This window comes from Cyprinus carpio, chromosome B5 (assembly GCF_018340385.1).
Source record: "Cyprinus carpio isolate SPL01 chromosome B5, ASM1834038v1, whole genome shotgun sequence".
NCBI classification, from domain to species: Eukaryota; Metazoa; Chordata; class Actinopteri; order Cypriniformes; family Cyprinidae; genus Cyprinus; species Cyprinus carpio.
The window spans coordinates 13,165,962-13,189,764 of NC_056601.1; the positions used below are offsets into that span (position 1 = coordinate 13,165,962).

At 36.7% G+C, this 23,803-nt stretch overlaps 2 protein-coding genes across 2 annotated transcripts in view; one reads left to right on the plus strand and one right to left on the minus strand.

Moving 5' to 3' along the window:
• Window positions 1–527: 527 nt before the first annotated feature.
• On the minus strand, window positions 528–23,539 carry pigl (phosphatidylinositol glycan anchor biosynthesis, class L; the record flags this gene model as incomplete). The annotated part of the gene is made up of 7 exons (XM_042723397.1): window positions 23,153–23,539; window positions 22,764–22,863; window positions 8,156–8,246; window positions 4,936–5,003; window positions 2,791–2,822; window positions 1,140–1,273; window positions 528–581 (listed from the first exon to the last, which is right to left on the minus strand). Coding segments are annotated over exons 1-7 (813 nt in total), but the record flags the coding sequence as incomplete, so codon positions are not given.
• The window catches only part of ncor1 (nuclear receptor corepressor 1), an 87,618-nt gene continuing 87,067 nt past the window's right edge, over window positions 23,253–23,803 (plus strand). Inside the window, exon 1 of the mRNA XM_042724459.1 lies at window positions 23,253–23,389. The gene's annotated coding sequence lies outside the window, so the exon portion shown is untranslated. The remainder of the gene's footprint in view (window positions 23,390–23,803) is intronic.

The following is a 23,803-nucleotide window of genomic DNA, read 5'->3' on the forward strand; positions in this document are numbered from 1 at the left end:
TGATCCATTTGGAACAGTGCTTTACTTAGAACTCTACTTTAATAAATCCAATAACAACAGTAACAACAAAGTCCAATAATAACAGTAACGGAAAAGTTAAACAATATGCAGAATCACATTTTGTCCTTCATCCCCTGCATACTCAATGGCACAAACTGTGATTTGGACTCTATTAAAGAGCTTAACTCCCCAAAACCTAAACCTCCCCAGAAATCTGGCTTTCAGAACATTGTATTGTTTGGTATAAAATTCTGTTAGGTTCTTTATGCTAGCAGTTCTCCATTAGTGTCTGCAGGTTGGATATGTTGGCTGAACATTATTGATATATTCTGTCACTGTACAGTACTTTAATGACAGCATATTTGGAATTAAGTTATGAAACATGAATTAAACCTTTATTTAAAAGATTCAGTGCTTAGACAGAACAGGAACAGTGCCCAAGACAATCTAAGCTAGTGAATATTAATATTTTTTTTTTTCTTGGTGTTGTTTTTTTATGTGTTTATGGGTTTGTATGTTTTTAAAAGTATGTAGAGGTGGAGGAGTATCAGCAGCTGAGAGCGATGGCAGAGCATGGCTTTCTGAGGAAGGAAGAGGAGAGAGAAATGAACAGACCGTAAGACAAGAGCAATGACATGCATTTTTTGAGCAGATAACTGAGGAAGATTTATCTTTTTTTATATGACTTATATTAATATAACTTAATGAACTTAAGTGGATGTCCTGACTCAAGATGTCAAACGAACACACAATAGGGTTGAACAAGCTATCATCTGCATGCTACTGTTAGGAACCAGACTGGTAGGGCCAGTTCAGGCTTCGGCAGGTCAGACAGAGGAACCTCTCAGCAGGATTAGTTAATGTTCACAGTAAAGGTTCAAAGTACCAATGTGTTAATCAGCAATATAGCCATTGTTTTTGAGAAGGAGCTTTTTAGTTATGCACGTAAGTTATGAATGCTCTGTATTTTTAGTCTGCCATTCAGTGCCTCGTTTGGGAATTCATCTGAAAAAAGCTGGATCACGTGACAAACTTGTAAAGTTTGATCATAACTGATCCAGGGTGTCTAGTTTTAGTTCAGGGGTCATTAAGTATAATCAGAGCTTAAGCTCTTTGTTCAAACATGATTGATGATGCACCTTGGCATGTTTATACTCCTCCCATCCAATGATGCAGCAGAAGTCAGAGGGGAGGAGCCAGCTGACCGGCAGCTCTAGGACTGACACGTACTTTCTGAGCAAGCTGATGGAGTGAAGAGACAAGATCTGACAACCTGTGTGGACAGAGATAAAAATAAAAAAAAGTAAAACTTAGTGCAGGGTTTCCACATATTTTCATCAATGAATTTGACATTTCTAAGGCTTTTGCAGCAATTTCTTATTATTGTAAGATTATGATTTAATTATTTCATAGAGATTGTATTCACAATGAGCAGTGCTTCGACTATGGTGTTGTCTACATACTACCAAGGATCTTTACAAAATAAAATTAAAAAAAAAAAAAAAAAATACAGTAATACAACGGTTGACCCTTATAAGCTTGTTTCTTCTTTTTAAATTACATTTTGTAGGGACTCTTTAAACAAAATGTACATTATTTTAAATTGTTTTTTTTTTTAAAAGAAATTAATACTTTTATTCAGTAAGGATTTGTTAAACTGACCAAAAGTGACAGTGAAGACATTTATAATGTTACAAAAGATTCCTCTTTAAATAAATGCTGTCTGAACTTTCTATTCATCAAAGAATATTGAGACAAAAAAAGTTTCACAGTTGTATTATAAATAGATCAAATGTTTTCAACATTGATGATAATATATTTCTTGAGAACCAAATTAATATATTAATATGTTTTCTGAAGGATCATGCCACGACCATATTTAAATAGTTATATAGTTAGAATATTTCATAATATTATAGTTTTAATGTATTTGGATCAAATCATGCAGCCTCGATGGCTATGACTTCTTTCAAAAACATTACAAAAAACTTACTGGCCCCAACTTTTAAATGGAACTGTATAAAGGGCATGAATAAGCTCCTTCTTAATACTGACAGTTAATGACACGGTCATCAGAAAGTAGATCTGGCTGATTAAAGAAACACTAGAGCCTAGAGGTTGACTGAATATATGTTATGCAAAATAGGATCTATCCAATCAGATCTAGCAGATGGAAAACACTGGATTAACAGGACTAACCTGTCCTCAGTATGAGTGGACTGACTCTGAGAAAGGAATTCAGCTCGAAATTTAATGTGTCATATTTTTAAATGTGGCGTGTCAGATTAGAAAGCAGTCAGAAAGAACATTGTCCATTTAAAAATACCCTTTGAAATTTTTTTTATTAATAGCCCACTGAGCATAAAACACTTCTTTGAGTGGGAGCATATCGACCCCTAGAGGTCTGAGTCGTGAACTGAACGTTTCATTTGCATCAGTTCTGATAGTGCTCTAATCTATCAGACTTTTTTATCCTAATCATTCTTTGCTTTTAGACACAATGGAGACACAGAAGAACTGTGACCTCAGACATTTCCTTGCTCGAAAGTAAGAGAGGGTTGGTCTAGTTCAGTGGTAGATTCTGAAAAAATGTTCAAGTGTACTGGAAGTGTTTTCTAGAGTGTACTTAATAAAGTGTACCAGTGGGTGGAGTACTTTGCCTAGAAAACATACTAGCAAGACGTGAAGGAGACGGTCTAGTCTTACTCTACCGGTAATTAATAATTAATAACTGAAAAAAATATTTAACATAATATTATGTATTACTTAACATAATCTAATGAGACTCACCTTCAGGTAGTCGTCCAGCAGAAGCTAGATGCCTGTTCCCAAAGACATGAAGGAAAAACACCCAAATATGATAAATTAAGCACATATGCTCTAAAAACATATTCTCAATTTACCTTAATAAATTAACCTGATAAACAGATCATACAAAATATTAATACTTCTTATTATAATGTATATATATATATATATATATATATATATATATATATATATATATATATATATATATATATATATGCAATATATATAGTCTTGCGGGAATGACAGAAATGTAAGATTTTTTCACAAGCATTTTGTTCTTATTTGTTTTTGCATTTGCAAATTTGATTTCTTATTTTCAAAAGATCCTGTATCCAGGTAAATATATATATATATATATATATATATATATATATATATATATATATATATATATATATATATAGTTTTGCAAGATGGTGACAAAATTTAGAACCATAGATTTACTTGTAAAATATATATTTTTTTAATTAGGTGTCTGATGGGGTTAAGGTCAGGGCTCTGTCTGGGCCAGTCAAATTCTTCCACACCAAACTCATCCAACCATGTCTTTATGGACCTGGGTCACATTCATGGTGGAACAGACAAGGGCCTTCCCACAAAGCACAGCATTGTCCAAAATGTCCTGGTATGCTAAAGCATTAAGATTTCTGAATACCGAAACTCTCTCTCTCTCTCTCCCATTATTCTGTGTGTGTTTGTTTTAAGGACGCACACACTTCCTGAGGTCTGGGTTTTTCTCAGATTAGAGTGAGCTCTAAATCCATATGCAGTTCCTGGAACTGTCTGACATGGCCTGGCTCTCCAAGTCACACCACCTGTGTTGGCCCAGAGCTCAGCCCGAGACGACCCAGTCCCAGCGCCAACTTCACTACTGCTTCCTCTCTCTCTCTCCTTCTCACACAGACAAATAAATTAATCTACAACAGGACAGAAGAGACAGATGTCTGAAAAGATTGGCTCTGTTTCTTATAACCAAACATTGCTCAACAACTGAACGCTGTTTGTTCTGGCTGTTTTACTGCGAGGCTTCATGCAAGTCATTGCCTCACACCAGCAGAAAGCTTTATCTCCTGTTGTCTGGATGCTTTTATCACCCATATTAATGATTTAAGCTTTGATATCCCAGTGCAGAAGAAAGTATTGGGATTCATACAGTGTGAAGGCATGAGGCAAAGTCCTGCTTCACACATTGAATTGTTGCAAACACTCAAACTACAATCTGTCTGATCCAAGACTGGGGGTTTGGATTTCCTCTCCTTCTGAACGATTCAGTGTTTTGCTGCTCTGCTGGAATGTGTGTGATGTGAGCAATTATTTGTAGTAATGCAATTATACCTAGATACAGCTGAGTGCATATGTTTGCACACCCCTTTTGTCAACTATAGTTTATAAACCCCTCACAATTTCTACAAAAACAAGAGATAAAAATTTATTTTATGTCATTTTATATTTAATACTGAGAATGTGCATTAGGGGAAGACAGTCTTCAGTATGTTTACTTCTTTATTTTATTGACGTTGCATTCAACTTCACTGCACTACATGGTGCCAAATATAAGTGTATATTAAGGAGCCTGGACATGTTCAGATTTGACATGATCTATCTTCACACCATCCTACTGTGAGACTAGTATGTATATCTATGCTGATCCTGGCTGGTTTATGTTGGGTATATCTGGTTTGGTAATAGCCTAACTTGTGGACTAACACAGTCTTGCCATTCATCAGCAAAATCTAGATGGTAAAGCTGTTTGACAAAGACATTGTGCTGATTAAGCTAAGATAACTAGCTGAGATGCTGGACGGTTCAGCAGGGTTTGTGGGCAATATCAACTCTTTGTCATTTCATTTGGATCGTAATATACTTGGTTTATATCTAATATAAATAGCATAGGTCATGTTAAATAAGCAATATTAGGTTGTTTCCTTTTTGAAACTGTAACAAAATATACACATCAAACAGCTGGCCTAATGTCAGAAAGTCTCTTTTCTTGCTGAAGCTGTTTTATCTGTTGCTTTATTTTTAGAATTTAGTACAACTTATTTTTTTTTAACTTTGCAAGTCCTTCTCACATCCTGTTGTTGTGGAGTTAATTCTTGCATTATGACATCAGCATAAGGTTACCTGAGGGCCACGTAGATGGCAATATGATTTGCATGTCTACTCACACCACTGCCATCAAATGTCAGTACCTGCGGCAACACGACATAAAACAGAGAATGAAAAAGCAATAATTTGTTTATATTTGTTAATCCACAAAGTATCATGAACTAACAATGAACAATAATTTAACCTACACTACAGTTTGGGTAAGATTTTTTTTTTTAAAGAAATTAATGCTTTTGTTCAGTAAGGATGCATAAAACGTTCAAAAGTGACTGTAAATGCATTTATAATGTTACAAAAGATTTCTATTTCAAATAAATGTGGTTCTTTTAAACGTTTCTTTTCATCAAAAAATAAATAAAATAAAAATTAAGGTTTCAACAAAAATATTTTTTAGCATAACTTTTTTAACACTGATAATAATAATAAATGTTTCTTGAGCATTAAATCCGCATATTAAATTTTTTTTCTGAAGGATCATGTGACTGAAGACTGGAGAAATGGTTAATGCAAATTCAGCTTTGTGAACATAGGAATAGGTTACATTTTAAATATAATAAAATAGAAAACTGATGTTTTAACTGAATATTATTTCACAATATTGCTTTAATAAGAATCAATGTATAATTCACACAGTGACGTGTATATGGTGTTTTATTTTTATATTTGATCATTCAATGAGAAATAAAGCACTATTTGTTTTATTTGTATATTATATGCCTTTTATAATGTGTAACTTTGTTCTTATTTTTTAATAACAAAGATAAAATAATGGCAAAGATTATGCTCTCTTTGGCCTAAATGTCTGCCATTCTTTTTATTTTATATATCTATTTTTTTACCTAAAAAAAAAAAAAAAAAAAAATTGGGAAATTAGTTTGGCTGTGCTGCTCAGACAACTTGCAAAATAGTTAAAACCAACATGACAAAGAATCGTGATAAAATTGTGATTTTCTTGAGAAAAAAAAACCTTTTTGCCATATCGCCCACCCCTACTTTCTTTTTTCCCGTCTGCATTCTTTCTTCCCACTGAAGAACAGGGGTGAAAAGGTGAACACAAGATGAAAAAACAAGCAAAAGAAAAGAACTTGAAAATAAGATGAAACACAAGCCAAAGAAAAACAGTAATTTGAAGATTCAGCAGTGGACTTGGTGGGAGTTGTTGCCAGAACTGTGTGGAAACACTTCTATCTGTGTATCGTCTGCTGTGTCACCAGACGAGGGATTCTGTCTTTGGGAATGGGTGCTTTCCAATCGGCTGCAGCACATAGCTTGAGAGTGCCAAGGGTGGAGGAAAGTATGGTTGACAAAATAATAGATTGTGACAGGTATGTAGATTGTTGCCAAACACAACAAGGTGAGTGAGTCAGCTTTCAGAAGAGACTATTGGCATGAACAAGGGAGGAATAACCCAAATGCTGTGAACAGCAGAGAGACCGAATTTAAATAAGTTTACATACATGGTAATAATCAAGCTACAGTGAAATTTTATAAAGTGTCAGTCTGTAATATTTAAAGGATAAAATCTGTCTTTCGGACCATGGCCAATCCTAGTTTTAATAACGTGCACATGTTGGATGAAGCCAAGCTACAATTCCGTTATCTGTGTCTGTTAGTTTGATTTCATGTAAACAAAAATCAGACTGGTACAGTTTCAGTCAGATGAAGGCGTTTACATAACCTTTTAAAATGATAAATCACTGCTTCAGTCCAATCAAGTGCATGCAAGCACACTTGCTGACATTTGCCTATGAGAAAAACGCAAGATAAACATGTCTGCACACACATATACATTTTTATGTAAAGCATAAGGAGTCAAAGATTTAGTTTGAATCAGAATCAAAGTCTGGTAACAACAGCAGTAATGCACCTCTGTTTAAATCAGAGGAGGCTATTTGTGTAATAGTGCCCTACCCACAATCCTCTGCTCCTTGTGAGAGAGTGATAAAGTGCGCAAGATGGCCACCACTCTTTTCCCACACGTCTGAAAGCCAAAGTCAAATTGGAGTGTAATGTTATAGCGCAACATCAGTATTTCCATGCCCACAGCCTCTCCGGCTTAAATCAAACATGAAATTAAGGGTGCAGCGGAACCGTGTGCAGATCCACTGGATTCAGCATGTATTAGTGAGTGTGCGGTTTAAAGTCAGACTGGTGTGTTGGTGTAGCTGGGAGTCTGGCAGGAAGGATATCAGCTGATGTTTGCATGAACACTTATGGATGATAGTCGATGGAGGTAAACCGAGTCATGTTGCAAGAACAGTGTTTTGTTTACTGGCTTGTTTATGCTAGTCTTGGCGTTCTTTGGGAATTTCATGGCATGCGGGCTGAGAACGAGGGAGAGGGAAGGAGAAAGAAAACACTAAACAGTCCACGTGAGAAAGAGAGAGGAGGTGCAAGAGGGAAAAATATTTGTTCATGTATTTTTTGGGGATCTTTTCTGGAAGTCCTTAGTGCAGGCTGATAGATATCTCTGCACTGGCTTGCCAGCAGTGACCCGGGGGAACCGCATGTGTCTGCTTCAGCCGAGTTCAGCGGTATTATGGGATATTACAGCATGTGTAATTAGGGCTAAATTCAGGGGGCCAATGAAAACCTCGCATGAGTGAATTAATCTTACTGATACGGTCTCACTCAAAGAAACCTCATGAGAAAGACTCAAGCTATCAGACAGAAAAGTAAGCACAGTGAAAAGCTGAGTTTCTGGAAATCTCTGCAGCAAATGCTCAGATCAGTGATTCTAAACCTCTATGACTCATTGTCCAATACATTTTTTCAAAGCCCCCCACTATATAGGGTAACATATTTCGGCTATAATTATGAGAAGGCTAATTGTTTTTATACATTTTATAAACAGAAACAATAGATTTTAGGGCCAATCCAGGGTCAGTCTTTTATAATTAACTAAAAAAAAATTATTTTTTTAATATTTTTTGGGGTGTTATAAATGTTTTTTTTTTTTATATTTTTATTTTTTCACATGATGATGTTGTTCTTCTGCAATGATTTTTTTTTGTATGTGTTGATTCGTTCTCAATTCATTATTAATAAAAAACAAAGTAAACATTTTAGATATCCTTTGGGAACATTCTATGAAAAAGCACACACTTGTTTCCTGTTTCTTAAAAATAATTTTTTTGAAAATTTTCTCAGTGGTCTCAACTTATTGACTGCACCACTGTCATGTTAAATTGTACACATACTCTTCACTCTTCATAACGTTTTAGAAGTTTCTTACCACACTTATGCTGTAGTTTCGGATGTGTTTGAGGGTCAGAGAGGAGATCAGTGCAGTGCTCCACTGGACTGCGGGGTCATCTGGAAGCTCTCTGCATGAACAAAAGGAGAGGAGGGAAAAACACAAAAGCATTATATGGAGATTTCACACACTTTTATTACAGAGAAAAAGAAAAACTGAGACATGTAGGCAACAACATTTTTACAGTTTTGTGTGCACTTTAAATGTCTGTTTCTGCTGTGAAATTAAAAGTAAAAAAGTAATTGTGCAATGAAGTGAAAAATAAAGTTACTTGTGCAATTGCGAGATATAAAGTGACACTGCAAAAAATAAAGCCACATTGAGACAAAGTCAAAAATACCTTTTTACTGAGAAACAGGCTCTCTCTATCAATGCACATCATTTTTTTCCATCTGTGTGGAAACAGACTTTTGACTAAACAAGCACAAATAATGAGTAGCATTATATATATAATACTAAAGACAAATGATCAGGTTTGTGTATATACAGCTCTGTCCATGTTCTATGTGTAAGTTTGATTTGGACTGAGCAAAAAGCATTTACGTGCCAACACACACACAGCTGCAACAAAACAGCAAAGTCCTGGAAGGGCAGGTTTTGGCCCGAGGGCTGCAGTGGTGAGCGAGTGTCTCTCTATCTGATTTACTGCCATAGTCTCACTACCACTCCGCTGGAATGCATCCCACAGTCCTCTCTGAAGTCTGGGATCAAAGGTCACCCGGGCTTTTCCCTCTCATTCATCTGTAACTACAGCTCAGGGAAAACAAGGGCAATGCATCAATCTCTCTTTCTTTTTTTCTTTTTCTCACACACACAACTTTCACTTAAACACCCCACATAGCTGCTGTGTAATGTATTGAGGTCAGAAGAAGCGCCACCCACTGTGGACAATCAGTTAAGCGCATGTTGTTTTGTTCTCTAGCTATTTTTTACTCCTAGGCACTCAGGATAAATTGCAGATTTCTTTCAATATTTTAAACTTGTCTAAATATCAAAAAACTATTAGATCTGAGAAATCAAAGTATCTCTCATGTTATCTGTAATAACTCTCTTAAGCCAGCTGTGCTGTTCAGTACTATTAACGCTGCTTTGAACACTCCCCAAGCTAGTTGTTTAGAGCCTTCTGCTGAGATGTGTGACAAATTTTTACACTTTTTTTATTAATAAGATTGAGGCTGTTAGAGCTAATATTTCTCTCCCATCTACTTTTTTATCCATTTCCACTGAGTGCTCTGCTGTTTTTAATCAGTTTGAGCCGGTGTCTCTTGCCTCATTGAGAGAGATTATTGTTAAAATGAAATCATCCTCATGTTGCATGGATATTGTTCCTCCCTGTCTCTTAAAAGAGTCCTTTGAAACTATTGGTCCAAAATTTCTTGCAATTATTAATAGTAGCCTGGCCTCGGGAGTTTTCCCGAAGTCTTTTAAACATGCAGCAGTGGAACCAGTACTTAAGAAATCTAATTTGGATTCATCAGTTTTTGCTCATTTTAGACCTATCTAAAAACTTCAGTTTCTTTCCAAACTACTGGAGAAAGTTGTATTTGGACAATTGAATTCCTTTCTAGATCTACACGGTATACATGAAGTGTTTCAGTCTGGTTTTAGATCTTTACATAGTACAGAGACTGCACTGTTGAAGGTTTTGAATGACTTGTTATTTGCTACTGACTCAGGTGACTGTGCAATTTTAATTCTACTAGACCTTACGGCTGCATTTGATATTGTAGACCATAAGACCTTGACTTCATGCTTAGAACAATGTGTTGGTATTAAGGGTACTGTGTTGGGATGGTTTAGATCCTATTTGTCCAAAATAACTTTTTCAGTTCGCTTAGGAGACTTTGTCTCCTCAACTGCTTATTTCACGTGTGGGGTCCCCCAGGGCTCCATTTTGGGGCCTATTCTGTTCTCCCTGTATATGCTTCCCTTAGGACATATTTTTAGGAAGTTTGGTATTACTTTTTATTGTTATGCAGATGATACCTTTCAAACCTACCTTTGAAACGTAAGGATACTTGTTCTTTAGAGCCCCTATTGCAGTCTTGAGGAAATTAAGGCCTGGATGGCACTAAATTTCCTTAATTTTAATGAAAATAAAATAGAAGTTATACTGTTTATGCCGGGAGGTACTTGTGAGTCATCCGATTTGGACCTTGGTGAATTGAAACCACTTGTGAAGCCCTATGTAAAAAATCTAGGGGTTATCATAGACTGTGATTTTAAATTGGACAAACAGATTAACTTGGTAGTTAAATCTTGTTTTTTTCCAAATGAGACAACTCACCAAGGTGAAATCTTTCCTGTCTTTTAAAGACTTTCAAAGAATCGTTCATATTTTTATTTCAACTTGTCTGGATTATTGTAATGGCCTCTATGTAGGTATTAGTCAGGCCTCTATCTCCAGACTGCAGATGGTCCAGAATGCGGCAGCTCGCTTGCTGACAGGTATACGAAAGTGGGAACACATCACCCCCATTCTCCCCTCTCTTTACTGGTTACCTGTTTATTTTAGGATTCAGTTTAAGATATTGGTATTTATTTTTAAATCTCTTAATGGTTTAGCACCTAAATATCTGTCCAACTTGATAAAGCTCTATGCTCCGCTAAGAGTGCTTAGGTCTGCTGACCATTTGCTTCTAGTTGTCCCACGGGTAAAGTTGAAGAGCAGTGGTGACCGAGCATTTGCAGTGGTGGCCCTGAAGCTCTGGAATAGTTTGCCCCTCTACATTAGACAGGCTCAAACTAAAACTATCTAGCCTAAAGATTTATTTCTATAGTCTGGCATTTGACGCTACATGAGAGCTGCTTCCTTTTATTGTCTTATGGTGTCTTATTGTCTTCCTTTGCGTTGTTGACTGTTTGTATCATTGATATTTTTATTATTTTTGTATGTACAGCACTTTGATAAACACTTGCTGTTTTTTGAAAAAGGGCTTTATAAATAAACTTTGACTTTTATCAAACATCAAATATTAGAAAAGCAGAAAGATAAAGAGAACAGTTGAGGGTCAAGAATGAGAGACAGAAGCTCCAAAACATAGTAGGCTGCCTACATAGACAGTATTTTAAGTCATTGTAGGTGTATTTGAGAAGTGAAGGCAATTCAAAAACGTTATTACAATTTAAAATAACTTTTTTTCTATTCAAATATATTTTAAAGTGTAATTTATTCCTGTAATGTGGCAAAGTTGAATTTTCAGTATCGAATGATCCTTCAATTCATTCTAATATGTTGATTTGGTGCTCAAGAAATATTATCAATCCTGTAAACAGTTGTGCTGTTTAATATTTTTCTGTTTTATTTATTGATCAACAGAAAGTTCAAAAGAACAGCATTTCTTACGATAGTTAATGTGTCATGTCAATAGCTTAACATGATGTTTTTGAAACACAAAAGAAGCTAAAAAAGTTAAACATGGATTCTGACAGGCAGAAGGGCAAACAAAACCACTAGAGGACTCTATCTACACTCTATCTAAACTGATTCAATGGTCAGATATTGGACATGGCAGGGTAAAGTGGACTGTGATTGGCTGAGAGGGTTGGACTGGCACTGCATGTCATTTGGCACTGAATGTGTTAAAGACAGCCAGCAGCAATCTCCCAGCTCAAGGTCACAGGGTAAGACGAGAAGAGGGGGAGTGAAAGTCAGAGTGAGGCAGAGACAGATAAAAAGATAGAAACAGTGTGAGTTGAATTGAGGCCACCTCCTTCTCTCCTCTCCTACACTCACAATGGGGCTTGACAGTTGTTTCTGTTCTTTTGTGATGGATCTGCACACAAATCAAATGCTGGTCAGGGTCATGGGGTCGGCTCTGGAGGACACCGTATCAGAGGTGGGGTGGGTGCGAGGTGATATGCTGGCTATAGAAAAGGCTTTGACTAGGAAATAACGGGTGCAGTAGCAGTTAGGATATGACAGACGAGAGTATGGACATGTACAAAGAGACTGAGTAGATATTAAGAAAAAGAGATATGAATGCCAGGACGTCTTTCTATGTGCTTATCTTACACAATTTAAAGAAAATGTTGATTTTATCCAAATATTGTCAAGAATTCATGTCTTATGATATATTCTGCAGCACAGCTGAAGCAAAAGTACAATTATTAGCTTGTAGGTCAGCACTATTTTTTTTTTTTATCGCTCAAGCATTAGGGTTTGTTCTGATAGTCTTACACCTCTCAGCATTAAATGTCGGGCAATTTATTCACTCCAAACCTCACGAATGTACAGAAATTAAATTTTTTGTTTTGTGGACAAGTTCAGCTTTAATTTTGGCTTGTATTTTATTTTTTAAAAACATTTTAAAGTTTATAATTTTAAAGTTTAAAAACCTTCCATTGACTTACATTTATAAAAGGTGAATTTCTGAAAATATCTTTGCTCTTTTTCCACATAATTAAAAAGTGAATGAGAACTGGTTATGTCAAGCTCCAAATTATAGAAAAGCAAAGCATCACAAAGTATCAAGTCTTCCTTTTTGTGAATAGACCAGTCTTAACTAACTGATAATGTTCCCCTCAGCAGAAGCTCTCAATGGACTGCATAGGTCGCTTTCAACAAATAATTATGACATTGTGTGTCATCAATGATGTCAAACTGCTTTGGCTCTCACATGTCTGTCACAGTGGTCTGATTTTCAAATAAAGATCTCATATAACCTTAAAAGACATGGAATATAGCACATATGGGTCATATGGGCAATTTTTTACAATACTTTTATGGTGGGTTTTTTTGTCATTTTTGAGCTTGACAACCTGGCCCCCTTTCACTTTTTTATTATGGAATTGCCAGGATACTGTTCAAAACTTCACATTTAATGTCCAAAGGAAAAAAGAGTCATTCAGGATCAATATAACATGAGGAAGTTGATGATGAAAAACTTGTGGGTGAACTTCGGCAAACAGATAGTCCTGTCCCAAACACCATTGATTGAGCCATTGTTATGTCCAGCCCACTTGGACCATTTTTTGCAGCTAGTAAAACAAAAACCACACATTAGACGTTTAACCTTCCAGAACCAAGAACGAGAGAACATAGGACAGAAAGAGAGAAGAACAATAAAATAAAGAAAGAAAGAAAAAAAGACACATGCTCTAGCTGACCTTTTATTAGGATGAATCAAGGCAGAGTGTTGGCCTCGCTTTAGCAACAGTGCCAAATGTCCCATAGTAACCTCTCCATTCCCTCCCTCCCTCCCTCCTCTCTCTTGCTCACTCACCGCATGTGGATGTGTAATTGCTTGCAGGCATCTGAATGCAGCAGATGAACTTTAGCCTACTGAGGAGGTGGTGTGTGTGTGAGAGCAGAGAGGGTGGGGTGGGGTGGGGGTGGGGTCTGGCAGCGTTTGTTTTGTCTGGTCACATGGGGCCCTGGCCGCCTTTCCGTTACAAGACCCCAATGCATGCTGGGAAATGCTGAACTGCTGAACGACAGTTAACCCTTCCGGCACAAACATATTCTGACTGAAATGAGCTCAGGTTCGCAGTCATATTTGCACAGATTTATGGAGTTTAAGAAGCACTTTTATCAGTCGGTAGCTCTTTATTGCAGAAAGCTGGAAAGCTCAGGCTAGATTCTTCATTCATTTAGATGTTCAGGTGCAGCCAAACAGCTTATTTCAGCCAAATCTGGAACACTAAAATGAAATAACAATCTCAAATACTTGGCACAAAACAGCCCTGCAGCTTCCAAGATATAATACAGAGAACATTGCTTTATGATGAAAAGAAGAAGGGAGAGAAAATCAAGACAAATGGTAGCGAACACATCAGCTGAATCAGTGTCTGCCTTGGAAGAGACATAGAAACACCAAATGTTCCCAAAGAAGGATAGGGTGTTTTTTATTGTTTTTTTTTTTTTTATGACAAGCTCTTGGCAGGCAGTGCAATTGCAGTGCTGTCTGGTAATTGTATTAACAGAGCTCATCTCTCTGAGGGTCTTGACCTGCCATCAGCCCCAACACCCACCCGACTTGACTTTCTGTCCTCTTACTGCAGCCTATAAATCACACAGGGTTTAATTTCCTTGCAGAATCTATTTATAATTGAATATGGAGGGCAATGAATGCTATTCTTTTCTCCTCATCACTACTGTTCAAAGTAGTTATGCACTTTCATTTTATTAAAATATGAAATACATGTTGGTTGTTTTATAGCTATTTTATGGAAGTCCATTTCCACAAAATGAAAACAAATCATGCTTTGGTAACTAATAATTCCGACATTAAAGTCATAATTAAGCCACAGATACTCAAAACTGTCACAATTATGAGGTAAGAGTAAAAATGTTTAAATAAAAACCTGAAATTATGAAATAAAAAGTAATAATTATGACACAGGTATACTATGACAAAGTAATTATATGAGATAAACAGTCAAAATTATGAGTTAAAAAGTCATAATTACATAAAGAACACAGGACACAGAAACTTGTTGTCAGCGCTGCCCAGGGCTCTTAAGGGTGGATGCCTGGGGGGATGGCATCCCCCTGGTAGAAACAAATGACAAAAAGCATCCCCCCATGAAACCACCATCCCCCCTAACCATCCCCTTTAGATTAATAATGTTGTGTATTATGTAAAAATTTATCGCGCAAATGAAATGTTAAAAGTCTCTACTTGTGATAAATCACGAACTAAATAAAGGCGATTGGCCAATCAGACCTCGGTACTGTAACAAGCTTCTCACAAGCTGAAGCAAGTTTCCTCATTTTGCGTGCTTTAAAAAACAAAATACAACAGAATGTATGATTTTTCCTTGATTAGAATTTAAAGACATTCCCCTAACATAATGTCATTGTGCTGTATGTGACTGTGAGGGACTGAGAGACCATAGGAGAGCTGATGAGTGTCACCGACTTTGCAAAAAACAAACAAAAACACATCTTGAGAGTCCAGAAGCATTCACTGCGGGATGAAGCCCATTAGAATGCAGTTAGAATGACCTTATAATTCAAGCAATGAAAGAAAAAATACCCATGTATGAGTTTTTATGTCTTTATATTTATTACACAAGCAATGTACTTTTCTGAATATCAGCACATAGATATATTAATAATTTTATACAACAGTGTAGAGCAACATGGTTTTTCATTCCTTGAATGAATCTGTTTTTGAACGAATCATGTGAGCCAGTGATTCAACGGTCCATTCACTTGTTTTGTTTCTAGTTGAATCAGCCGTTTTTGAATCAGTTAAACTTACAGCTTCACAATTATTTGCTGCTGATGAATACTGTTGAGAGTCACTTCTTGGCTGCATTACCACCTCAGGTGTGCATTATTATTCAGTAATTCAATGGCCTGTTATCAGTTTTCTTTTCATAACTTCCACTTCAGGTTTATTTATTTATTTATTTATTTTTACTTTTTATATAATAATTCTGATTTAAAGCGATAGTTCACTCAAAAATGAAAATTCTGTCATTAATTAATCATCCTCATGTTGTTCCCAATCCGTAAGACCTTCATTCATCTTCAGAATACAAATTAAGATATTTTAGATGAAATCTGAGAGATATCTGACCCTCCATAGACAGCAATGCACCTACCACATTCAAGGTCCAAGAACTTTGACAAAATAGTCCATGTGACATCAGTGGTTCAACCGTAATTTTATGAAGCTACGAAAATACTTTTTGTGTGAAAAAACAAAACAAAACAAAACAAAACAAAACAAAACAAAACAAAACAAAACAAAACAATAATAAAAACCTTTATTCAAAGTCAGAGTACCATGACGCATGTGTGTGCTTTGCTCTAAACTTGAACAGCATTGTCCAAGTGCTAGGGTGACACGGAGGAGAAGAACTGTTGAATAAAGTCATTATTTTAGTTTTTTGTGCAACAAAAAGTATTCTTGTAGCTTCATAAATTTAAAGATTTCATCAAAAAATCTTAATTTGTGTTCCGAAAAGGTCTTACGGGTTTTGAATGAATGGTGAGTAATAATTGACAGAATTTTACATTTTTGCTGTTGAAAACAGTCCAACCTTAAGACAGCATCTGTGAAAATGCATGAACTCTTTGTTGAGAAACCATACTTATGTCCGCCAAGTTCAAGGAAAACATGCAGGATAATCTTACAAAAACTAAACTAACACCCATGGAACGCTCTCAACACATGATAGAGACAGAGAGAGAGAACTGTCAGAGGAAGTAACAGGAGGACAGGCACTCAACCTGATGTCACCCTGCCAGGCAGGTGGACTGTGTGGTCTGTGCTCAGACAAACCGAGAGCACATCTGTCTGCCTCAATGAATAATACAGAAAAAGAGAGAAAAAGAGGGGTCGACTAAGTACAAGTTCAGTGGAGCGTGTTCAGATGTGCTCTTATCACAAAAGCACTCCCATGATGCATTGCCTCAGTCAGAGTGTAGGCGGTCAGTGCAGCTGTGCACTGGAGAGAGCAAAGCAGCTCTGAGAAGAGGGTCACACGACCCATTCAGAGCCCACAAGGACACACTCTGAGAGGGCACAAGTTAAGTTACAACAAAACTTTACAATCAGAGTGTAAAATTAAATGAATATCACGCACACTCACATATGCTGTGCATGTCGTTACAACTCATTGAATCAGAAACACAACTTCAAATTGCCAGCAAACAAGTCTATGCAGATATAATTAGAGATGATAACCACAACTTTATGAGGTCGAAATAGTCTCACATTTCAGACCTTTGAGAGTTGGCATAAAGTCTGATCCACTCTGCAGATAATTGTGGCTAAAAAAACACCATCTTAAACCGGAAGAGGCTGTCTGATCAACACATAAAATGTCCAGCCAGTTTGTCTTCTTCACATTTAGGGTAGGGATGCACCGAAATTAAAATTCTAGCTAATATTGAGCTGATATTAAAGTCAGTTGTATTTTGTCTAAAATAAATAAAAAGAACAATCAACATAATCAACAGGACTTTTGACAACCAATTCAAAATGTTCCTGTTATCACTACATAACTAGACAACAAAACAAATCTAATAATAGGCCGAAATAGGCATAAACAAATAATTAATATTATAATAATACACAATATACAGATAAATACCTAATATTGACCAAAACTGTATTAAAAACACACTATTGTTTTCATATGTAATTTATTCCTGTGACAACAAAGCTGAATTTTCAATTTCCATTAATCCAGTCTGTATCATGATCCTCCAGAAATCAATCTATTACAATGAGAAACATTTCTTTCATAACATTTTTTATTATTAAGCACTACTTAATTTTTGTAGAAATGTTTCATGAATAGAAAGTCCAAATGAACAGTAATAGTTTTAAATGGTAGAATTATTTTAAATGTAAAAATGTCTCTTTGTAACTTTGTAAATCCAGTGACTAGACCAAGCACCTTGCAAAAACAACTTTGTTTCCTGGTGGACTGATAAACTAAGGACTTAAACCAGTTTTTTCCAGTTTTGCATACAATGTACGTGAGTGAGTGAGTGAGTGAGTGAGTGAGTGAGTGAGTGAGTGAGTGAGAAGTCTGTGGTCATGCTGTCTGAGACTGAGACTAAAGTCCACAAGACTTTTCACTCTAACTATGTGCACTTATGTAACCCTGTCGACTCAGTTGAGTGTTTATGTGTGTGTGTTCAGAACTCTCTGTACAACAGCAGTCAGTGCTGCTGACAGCAGGGAATGAATAGGATCACTGCATGCACACCAATCCTGATCACTACACAGCGACCTTTCCTGAACCAGCTCAGAGCTCAGATGATCCTGCCTGGACTCAGACGCTCAAACACACACACACACACACACACACACACACACACACACACACAAAAGCTTAAACGTGCACATGAAAGCTAGAGAGATTACCGCAGTCTGCTGAGGTCATGCTATGCAAACACGAGACCCCAAAGCTCATCTTTCAGATTTATGCATTATCAGTTCACTGCAGTCGTCAGTTAACTATGCTATGGTTGGAATCTCCAGCCAATTCTGTAACATACTGTAGATAAAATAGAAAAACAGATTAGGATGACCTCGAATAGAGTATTTAAGAGTGAAGCGATGCTGTACTTATTGTCATTCGTGATCTGGGTTTTTGCCAAATTCGAGGTGAGATTAAACCCTTGCGTGTTTGTGTACATGCTTGTGAATGACTAGAGGAAAGGATCATAAAGATTACAGTGTCAGCTCCTGGGGTTATTCAGAAAGGATCAGAGTTTATTCTGTGTGTACATTAGGTTAAAAAATAAAGCTAGGGCGAGCAATAGAGAGAGAGATACAAGCGGATCGGGCATCTTGCCAGCTGATTATGAAAGTTCCAGGTGGGTGTCTGAGTTTACATGATACTTATGACCTAGTCAACGCACACACAAACACTCCCAGGCTTCTCAGAACACACCCTGGTTCCACGTACCGCCACTAGAGCAGTATGAAACAAGACGACTGGTCATTGACCCCACAGTTACACAATGGGTTCGTACACACACACACAGGGTTTGCATGTAACATCATATGTTAGAGCTGAATGACCCAAATAGAGTTAAATTTGTGAGTGTAAATTTGTGTCCAAAGCAGTCAAAACAAGGGTGTATCTCAGTGTCTAATCATACAACAAGCCAGGAAATATTGTCTCGTTAAATTTTGGGAATGCTTAGATGTCAGCCCATGTAAAAGTATAATCTCTGAAACAATCAGTCACACACATACTCAGGGGACAGCTAGCCTGTCCATTATGCTTTAGTTTTTCCATGCTTCCAAGAACTGACATACTCTAAATGTGGAGAGGTTTCAGCCAGGCAATGGTGTTTGGGACCTCTGGGGCTCTGCAGCGTTTAAGCACGATAAGACCAACGGCAAGAAGGAAGATTAGAGTGCACTTTACTAAAGGAACGGATTCATGCAGGGAAGAGCTGCAGGGAGGGTGGGTCACAGCACTTGGAAAACAGCCTGGAAAACATATTACAATGACTATGCAAATTCTTTTGGGAGAACTTGAATTTGTGACACATGTATCATATTTTTACTTGCCGTTCCCTGGGAGGACAGGAAAACTCTGGCTTATGTCATTTAACAAAAACCCATTGAAGCAAAGTTTCTGAAAAACATTTTTCCCCATCTAAAATGCCTTCATATGCTTTTTCAGCAAGAAGCTTGCAATAATTTCCAGAGGATCTGGACCAGCTAAAGACTATGAGTATAAACTTTCTGGAGTTTATTATCATCCTGTCCTACTTTTAAAATATTTTACAATAACCAAAAACCCATTTCTAAATGGAAAATTTGACTGGGACGGACTTTTACTATATCGTCGATAGAAAGAAAAAAAAAAACCTAAAAATGTGTGAAACAGCATGCACTTTTTTAGAAGCAAGATAATAAGTGTTGTTTTCAGGGAACTCAAACAAATCTTTTGTCAGGTTTTTAAACCTACAGTAAGAAAAATAAAATTGCTTTCCAAAAAGAATATATTCTAAGCTTGGTGACTGCTACATTTCTTTGGATCTTTCCTATGCAAGCTTTCAGAGTATAGTGTTCCCCCAGAGGAAACTGTTGTAGTAACAATCTCATTCTGTCGTATTTCTAATAAATGTTGATCACAACAAATTATGTTATATTGTAATATAGTATATATGTGTATTATATTATGTGTAAGCATGTTTTAGTATATGTAACCTCTGTGGAATATGTTTAAACATAAAACATATATAACAACATATATATATAGATATATATATATATATATATATATATATATATATATATATATATATATATATATATATATATTATATATATATATATATAAAAACGTAAATAGCATAAAGGTGGATCATATCAAGATTGCTTTGTCCTGTCACAGCCAATAGAGATTGTGCATAGTCAGTTCCATTAAGTTAATTTTTCTAAACCCACTGGCAATTTTTTCCCCACATTTTAAGCATAAACCTCACTAAACTTTGTTAGATTAAAGAACACTGTTTTTCAAGTAAAACATCTAAACATTTAAGAAAATTATTTTTTCAGTCCAGCTGCAAGCTAAAATCCATGTGATATCTGAAATGCTGAAGGATTACTTCCTAACTAACTTTTTTCCAAATGTGGATTTAGGGACTTTGGGAATAAAAGAGGATTGAGTTTACTCAGCACTAAAAAATTAAATGACTGAAAATGCTTCAACATTCTGAAAGAAGGTGTTAGCAGAAGTATGCTGTGAAGAGACAACATATTTTAATCATGTCTAAAATGATCTCCCCCCCCCCACACACAGCTGGTTTACTTAAATGCAACGACAGTACATTGCCTGGCCAAACTTCAGGAGATATTACAACATTTGAGTCACATAAAAACATCCAATGATGCCTAATGCCAGTTACCGAAAATACAGACATATAAACGTGTGGTGGTGGTGTAGTAGGTCATAGCAGGGCTCTGAACAAGCCATCGCCAGGCCCTGTATGTCAAGACATCTACAGAAAGACCTACAGGTTTCAGCAGAACTAGAACATCTACTATACGTTCTACACATCATGTGTTTACTAAATATTTGGATGCAAAATGTACTCACAGCTCCTTTTAACTCACTTTTGTCTGCAGATTTTTCACTAAAATCACCACAGAAAAGTCTGCCGTTTTTTTCTGAGCCCATTAACATTGTGGCTTTCGGCAAGGCACTTAACTTTAGGTTGACCTTAGAATAAGTAACCTGTAGGGAGCTTTGGATAAAAGCATCTGCCTTACTAACCTCATGGCACTGAGGATGTAAGGAACACATCACCATGATACTTTTACTGGGAATGCACGCAAAACTCATCTATCCAGGTCCCTTGTTGCAGAACACTGCAAAATACAGCACTGATAAGCCCAGGGTTTTTCTTGTTTTTTTTTTTTTTTTTAAGTCAAGATCACTGTTATCCTTATGTATATGTCTACTGGGGGAAGTTGTGGCCTAGCGGTTAGAGAGTTTTACTCCTAACCCTAAGGTTGTGGGTTTGAGTCTCGGGCCGGCACCGAATCCCCAAATGCTCCCCAGGCACTGCAGCATAAATGGCTGCCCACTGCTCCAGGTTTGTGTTCACGGTGTGTGTGTGCACTTTGGATGGGTTAAATGCAGAGCACGAATTCTGAGTATGGGTCATCATACTTGGCTATATGTCACGTCAGTTTTTTTTTTTTTTTTTTTACTGAACCATGGACTGCTATTCAGCGCTTACACAAATTCAAAGTTTGGGGTTGTTAAGAATGTTTATGTTTTTGAAAGAAGACTCTTATGTTCACCAAAGCTATGTTTATTTACAGTAAAAATAGTAATATTGTGAAATGTTATGACAACTGTTTCCTATTTTAATATATTTAGCCATCAGTCCAGTCAGTGTCACATGATCCTTCAGAAATCATTCTAATATGCTGATTTAATGCTCAAGATACATGTATTACTATAATCAATGTTGAAAACAGCTGTGCTCCTTAATATTTTTGTGGAAACTATGATACATTTTTCCCAGCATTCTTTGAAAATAAAATTCAAAAGAACAGCATTTATATGAAATAGAAACCCAATAAAAAACATTAAGAATCTTACTGACCCCAAACTTTATATTACACATAAACTACATATTACTTATATGTGTTTCTTTAAGACTACTTCTGCCAATCTGTAGCTCAGCCAGACTCTGGCACAGTTAAGCAATGATGGAATATGTGGGTAGCAAGAAAACTTTTACAGGCGGCCTGTATTTTGGAAATCGGTAATATAGCTAACAATTATTAGAGTGAATGAGAAAAACAGCTGATGATTCAGGAAAATTCAACCGTGACTAAGATAACACCACACAGATGTGAAGGAGCTCATAACATCATCAAACATCATCACATTGACTATTTTAGACAATCCTGCCGCATGGACTCTTTTTTTCAGGCCGTGTCAGCATAGAGTTCTCAGCGGGGTGGAGGACTACCCTCTTTAGTCTCCCAGCCTGGTCATTTATGTCCTCCGGTGACAGAGCGAGCACCCATACATCAGCTTGAGCTGTCTGTGCCTCTGTTGTGACAAGAATGGAAGTGTTTCATTTGCAGGCCTGCCACTGTTTGCTCACAGGGCAGCCAGGGGAGAAGAGGAGGGGCCAGACCCAGCGTGGTATAGACTTAATAGGTGTCCTCACTGCAGCTAAAGCCTTGGGGGGAAGGCCACACTGGACCTGAACGTTTATTTTTGGAAGACTAATGAAACACCCCCACTAAGAATAGACTAGGGCTTATTGTCAGTGTTAGTAGCTGATGTATTGTCTTTATTATCTTAATGGAAATATTCATCTCATTTATTAGAAGCAACTGCACTGTGGGAGAAAACCTGTGAATCTGTCACATAATGGCTTTGCATCATCATACACACACAAGTTGCAGCTTAACTCACCCTCATGTTGTTTCTTTCATATTAATTTCTTCCGTGGTACAAAAAATAACTTAGGCATAATATTAGGGACAGTTTTAGTCGACATTCACCCCCCCCCCCCCCCCCCCACCCCCCATTCAATGATAGTGAACAAGTTTGGATCAACATATGGGTGAGTAAATGATGACAGGCTTTTACATTTTAAGGTGAAAACTGTGTGCGCCGCCCTTACTTGTCATCTATGATGGTGACATGGTCAGATGGGATTCCTAAAACTGCACAGCTGTCAAGCAGTTCCCTTTTGCGCTGTAGTCCTTGATTGCTGTAATTGCCTGAGCATTGCAGAAACATTTTAAGTGTCTCTTTTACTTTATACAAGCATCCCAAATACTTCAGCAGAAGTTCAAATTCCTTTTATTTAATCAGTTCAGCACATAAAGTACGTTACTTGTACAAACTGCATTATTAAACAACATATATTTGCAAGATAAAAGTAAAAAAATATATATTTGTTTTATTTTCTTTTTTTATGTTCTTATTTTTATAACCAAGAATTTTCATTACAACTGAAAAAAGATTCAGGTTACGGTTACGATTTTATTTACGGACTAGTAAACCTACCTGTCGACAAACATAACAAATAAACAGTTGCTTGTGATTCAACAAGTTTTAAGACTGTAGGTGCAAAGAACATGCACTCATCATCTGGATGCGCAGTGACTAACAGAGCTCGAGTCTCGCCGGCTGTAACGCGCGGCTCGTCTTCCTCCGAGTTCCGTAAGAGCGCGCTGGACCTCTCTCGAGTCGGACAAAAACTCGCGTTTCCAACGGTGTTTAAAGGGGTGGATATTTTATTCCGTAAGTGTGGCCATACTTGACTGTATCTGTAATACACAAACTTAATGGAAATAGTGTAAGCCACAAAGACAAATATGATGGTAACGAAAACAAACATCTCGACCGCGCCATGAAAGAGTCCGTGTGGAACATCGTTTCCTGACTAATGGTTCCTATAGAGCTACAGTGCGAATTGTTTACAGGAAAAAAAAAACTGTTTTATTGAAAAAGACTTAATATTATTTCTATTTCCAGTCTACATACCGCATATAATGTTGATGTCCCAAAAAAGGCACAACTGCATGACAGAATTGAATAAATTATCTTTAACGAACATCTTAGTCGGAATAATTTCAAAGGCGGAAGCATATGTAAAACAATTATTATTGAGGGAATTGGTTCTTTTTTAAAAGGTGATTTTTAATAAAACATGTA